This window comes from Piliocolobus tephrosceles, chromosome 2 (assembly GCF_002776525.5).
Source record: "Piliocolobus tephrosceles isolate RC106 chromosome 2, ASM277652v3, whole genome shotgun sequence".
In the NCBI taxonomy this organism is placed as follows: Eukaryota; Metazoa; Chordata; class Mammalia; order Primates; family Cercopithecidae; genus Piliocolobus; species Piliocolobus tephrosceles.
This window is the reverse complement of record NC_045435.1, coordinates 35,807,484-35,813,043: the sequence shown is the minus strand read 5'-3', so window position 1 is coordinate 35,813,043 and position 5,560 is coordinate 35,807,484. Positions and strand designations below refer to the sequence as shown.

Genomic DNA, 5,560 nt, shown 5'->3' with positions numbered 1-5,560 from the left:
GCATTTAGATAAATTAAGTAGGATAGTAGACAGATTACAGGGAGAAGATGGTGAGACTCAGTACTGCCACTTTCAAGTTATGAAGCCTTGAACAAATCATGTACACCTCTGAACTTCAATTTTTCCCCCATCTATAAATGCAGATAATAATTTCGACTGCCATGAAGATTAAATGATGGCTCTCACAACCTCCACAGCTCTGTGTATATGGAAGATATTGTGGGTGAAGGTGACATTGTTTCAACTGAATACACCTTCTAAGTGAACACATTAGTTTTTTTAACTCTAAAAAATTTTTAAAATATTTAGATTTCAAATATGTTCTCCCAATTCTGTCATCTATTTGTTAACTTTGTCTATAGTAATGTGTGTAAAACCCCAAGCCTTTATTTTGATGCAATTTCTTCAATTTTTTGACATACAATTTGTACTTTTGAAATGTTGTAACATAAGTTATTCCTCCATCCCTCAGTATTAAAATATTCTCCTCCACAATTTGCTATTAATTTCATATTTCAATCTTTCCCATGTAGGCCTTTAATGCATTTGGAACTCTTCCTTTTAATGTAGTGTTCAATTTTCTCCAGATGGTTAGCCTATTTTCTTTTCCCCATTGATTTGCTGAACCACATTTTATTGTATATTAAGGTTACAAGTGATGCTGATATTGCTTATCCAGGAAGCACTGTTGGATTAGCAAGATTCTAAACAATGTGAGTTAGCACCTAGTTGAAAGAATTGATACTAATGGATGAGGGTGAATTTAGAATATGAGGGTAATATGTTGTATTATTAAACATATCAATCAAGAAGGAAATAAAAATCATGCTTATTGAAAGTTTTCAGATGACAAAATGGGGATGGTCTTAGTAACTAGAAAAATACACATATAGAAATTACTCTTATACAGCACCAGTTCACAGACACACCTGTAGATTCCCTGAGCTAAATATCTATAATATAGAAACAAACTTTGATTAGGTGATACTGAAAGTTTAAGTACTTAAAAGTACCCATCACCAGGCGGCTATTGAACAGGGCCTCGAAGTCCTGCTTTAAAAAATGATTTTATTGGCCGGGCGCAGTGGCTCACGCCTATAACCCAGCACTTTTAGAGGCTGATGTCGGCGGATCACCTGAGGTCAGGAGTTTGAGACCAGCCTGGCCAACATGGCAAAACGCCGTCTCTACTAAAAAATGCAAAAATTACCCGAGCGTGGTGGTGCACACCTGTAATCCCAGCTACTCAGGAGGCTAAGGCAGGAGAATCGCTTGAACCCAGGAGGTGGAGGTGGCAGTGAGCTGAGATCATGCCACTTCACTCCAGCCTGGGCAACAGAGCAAGACCTTGTCTCCAAAAAATAGAACAAAATAAAATAAAATTAAATAGAGTTTATTGCCTGTTTCCAACAGTTCTCTGCAGGAAAAAAAATCCAATGATTATATCCATTTCGTTGTGAATAAGACGGGCACCAGTTTACCTATGTACCTGAGGAAATGCTATGGAAATGGTATTTTTCAATATTATTCATCAGTATATTAACGAATATATGACCGAATAATTCATACTGAACTCAAATCAGTTGGAGATGGGCTATAAATGCAAATTAGCTGAGGATTTAATGTGCGTAGGAGATGTATAGGGGGTTAGAGGACCTTTTAAATTCCCCCAATAGTTGTGGTTTGGGTGGTTCTGTGTCTTTGCTATTCATTTTTAAATAGGTCAATGAAAGGAAAGGCCTGCAGTGTGTGGGGATCAGGAAGAAGGCAGATAAAAAACAGGGGGAAACTAGTCTGTTTTTCAAGGGAACTGGCTTTCACTTGTGGTTTCTCCTGTTTGGCTTGAACAAATCATTTCACCATCTTGGGCTTCCGTTTCGATACTGGGTGGGGAGGAACGGGTGTTACAAGATCTCTCAGTTGTCTTGCTGCTTTCCTTCTTCGTGAGCCCTCCCCAAGTTGATTTAACAAATTCTCTATAGCCTAGAGTCCTAGAGTGTAAATACTACAGTCCAGGTGACCGGTCAGCGGGCCTCCTTGCGCATGCGCTGATGAGGCACTCTCTCGTTAAGGCCGGAATTTTGCCTCTGCTGCGCACGCGCCCCTTTTAAATCCAACCCCCGACCTGTCAGAGAGAGGCAGGACTTCCTTTATTTTTTTTTTTTTAGAGCGACTGCCGGAAGTGGCAGCGGACAAATCGGCGTTTGCGGAGGCTCGCAGATTTGGCTGTCTCAGCTCGTAGCTGCTTTTGGCGCGAAAGATGCCGGGTCTGGTCGACTCAAACCCTACCCCGCCTGAGCCTCAGGAGAAGAAGCCACTGAAGCCTTGCTGCGCTTGTCCGGAGACCAAGAAGGCGCGCGATGCGTGGTCAGTGTGCAGCCGGAGAGGGCGCGGCCGATGAGCCTCGGGCCGCGGCCTGTGCCTTCCGGTGCCTCTGCCCTACGCCCTCTGCCCTCTACCCTCTGCCCTTTTCCTTCCCCTCCCCGCCTCCTCCCCCCTCCCCTCCCCGCCTCCTCCCCCCTCCCCTCCCCGTTTCCTCCCCCACCCACGCCTCCTCCCCCCTCCGCTCCTCCTCCCCCTCCCCTCCTCCTCCCCCTCCCCTCCCCCCGCCCCATTGCGGCGCTCTGGAGATAATTACTGGGCCTTGTAGGTTTCCTGGTCGGCTCTCTGTTGACTTCTCCGGTGGCTCAGTCCCGGGAAGCGATGAAGAGAGAGGAGAACCGCTAGCTTCAACCACTCATTCCTTCCTACAAATGTGTTTTGAGTATCTGTTATGGGTTAAGGACTGCGTTAGGTCCGAAAATGTAGACATGGATAAAGATGGGTCTTGATATAAAGGAGCTTAAAGTTAATGGAGACATATACCAATGACTTGTATACCACGTGGTAAGGGCTATGATAGAAGATTTGTTAAGACCAAACAGGAAAGATTTTCTGGTAAATTCTAAGGCTTCCTCCCAAAATTTAGAGACAGTAGGACAGGTGCATTCCTTACAGTTCTGAAGAGTTCCCCTTCAACCCTTTTAAGGCAACCAAAAGTTGAAAATCAACTACTCTGTGGCGCAGGGGACAAAGTATTCAGAATAGTTCATCTAGATTGTCAGTCCACAAAAGGTTTGTTCTTATTTTATATATCCTCTCTTGTGGAGCAAATCTCATTAGAGGACGTCCTCAGATAACGTGAATGTGCATCTCTTCCTCTGGCCCCTTTTGTCTTCGCAGATAATAGATATAAGAAAGAAATCATTAGTGCTGTAATGGGATAAGAGGGTAGGAGCCCAGTGCTTTTATTAATCCTCAGTATTTTGTAAGTAATACTGTGAAGGCAGGATTGAAAGACTGCCGTCTGAACAAATTGTTCCAGTGGTAACAGTAAGTGCTATTGAACCTTGAGTAGTATGACAGCATGATTAAGAGTCTGGGATCCACAGTCAGGGTTTGAATCTTAATCCACTAACTTGGTGACCTTGAGCCTCATGTGTCTATAAAATGACTCTAATAAAAGAAACTCCCTCCAGTATTATTGTAAAGGTTAATGATACAAGCCATGTCAAGTACCTAGCACCGTGTACATGGCAATAAATGATCAATGAATGCTAGCTGTTATCTTCACAATGATCTCACTCTCTCAGGCAATCTCTCCCATTTGCAGGCAGCTCTTGAGCTATTGAAGCATGGGTAGAGTTTCGATGGAAGGAGAACCTATTCCCTTCTTTAAATTCCTTTTGCCTCGATTGCCTCAGACCACGTGGGTTCTCCCCAAATATCCGTAGTCAGGAGTCAGTTTTTCCTTGTAATTGAGTTTGGCTTTATTTGATTATTTACTAAATCACATTTTCAGGCCTTAGAAATAAAGCTGTGTAGTCCTAGTCTTGTCTTTGTGAATTTTACAAGTAAAATGTTCTTTGATCATCATGAGGGGGTGCTCATCTTGGTCTCCTGGCTACCAGATGTTTTTGGTGTTTATGTTTTTGATGTCTTGTAATTAGAAGTAGACTTACTTGGTTGTATTTGAATGTAGGGCAAAATCAGAAAGTTAATTTCTCCGTGATAATAAGCAAAAAATTGATCTGTTTTCTGTGCCCTTCATTTAGCATAAGTATTTTATTCAGTCAGTCAATTTCTTTATAGAGCAATGTTACTCCTTGGATATTGACTAGAGGCAATATTTAATATGGGTGATTATTTCTTATCAGATTTACCCCCCAAAATCACTTATCTGTGTAATGTCTTCATAGGCATGGAAACACCATAAGATCAAATAAAAACAAAGCTGGTTGAGGTAATAGCATTTGTTTTAACTCCAGCTACATTCCATTATACCTATGTTTTGTCTCACTGCCCATCACTATCATGCATACTTAATAATGTGCTTAATGCCTATTTAGAGAACAAGTACATTTTGTTTTATAGTATCATCGAGAAAGGAGAAGAACACTGTGGAGATCTAATTGAGGCCCACAAGGAATGCATGAGAGCCCTGGGATTTAAAATATGAAATGGTAAGCTTCTTGCTTCAAATTTGTGTATTGCTTTACAGATTTAGCAACAGTTGGGCTACATTCTCTCTGAAAGGTAGTTCACCTAGTTAATCTAAAATGCTTAAGTATCAATTTGAAAAAACCATGATTTTTCAGTTCCCAGTGAAGGGAGTAAATTATGTCAGTAAAGACAGGCATTTAGCAGATTGGGGAAGGGGAGAATTGAGCTTTTAAGAAAGGGTTTGACAACAGTCTTTAGGTCTCATGGCTTTAGGAAAATTGTCTGACTGAAGGAACTAAAAGAAAAATATTCTCTTTCTTGTTTCTAATACTGTGGGACTTCAGTAAATGCTTTTTTTTTTTTTGAGGCAGGGTCCCACTCTGTAACCCAGGCTGGGGTGAAGTGGCCCAGTCACAGCTCACTGCAGCCTCAACCTCCCAGGCTCGGGTGATCCTCCCCTCAGCCTCCAGAGTAACTGGGACTACAAGTGTGGGCCACCATGCCTGGCTAATTTTTTGTTTTGTTTTTTAGAGATGGGGTTTCGCCATCTTGCCCAGGCTGATCTCAACCTCTTGGACTCAAGCAGTCCCCCTGCCTTGGTCTCTCAAAGTGCTGGGGTTAGAGGTGTGAGCCACTATGCCTGGCCAATGAATAGTTTTAAGTAGGGAGTAGGTATCCCATGGAAGTATTGCTTTCTGAAAAATGAAAATGGAATTGTAGTTATTTCTTTTGTGCCGTGCTTTATTCAAATAAAACTAAAGCCTCAGGCCAATTTTTTTTTTTTAAATTAAAAGTAAACTTTATGTCAAAAATGCAAACTTGGGAAAGACAGAAAAGATCACACACAGTGCTGTCACTTCACACTTGGAAGGTTGCACAGCGGCTGGGCAGAGGCGGTCCTCACTTCCCAGACAGTGGGGCAGCTGGGCAGTGGCCCTCTTCACTTGCCAGGTGGGGCGGCAGGTGGTCAGAGGCGCTCCTCACTTCCCAGACCGGGTGGAAGCCAGGCAGAGACGCACCTCACTTCCCGGACAGTGGGCAGCTGGGCAGAGGTGCTCCTCACTTCCCAGACAGTGGG

The 5,560-nt window shown here is 42.8% G+C and overlaps 1 protein-coding gene across 1 annotated transcript in view; it reads left to right on the top strand.

Moving 5' to 3' along the window:
• The first annotated feature begins 2,110 nt into the window (after positions 1-2,110).
• Positions 2,111-5,560, top strand: part of LOC111543867 (cytochrome c oxidase copper chaperone) — an 8,403-nt gene continuing 4,953 nt past the window's right edge. Inside the window, exons 1-2 of the mRNA XM_023214224.2 lie at positions 2,111-2,367; positions 4,414-4,502. Of these exons, the coding sequence (XP_023069992.1) occupies positions 2,261-2,367; positions 4,414-4,498 (192 nt within the window). The 5' untranslated portion in view covers positions 2,111-2,260 and the 3' untranslated portion in view covers positions 4,499-4,502. The remainder of the gene's footprint in view (positions 2,368-4,413; positions 4,503-5,560) is intronic.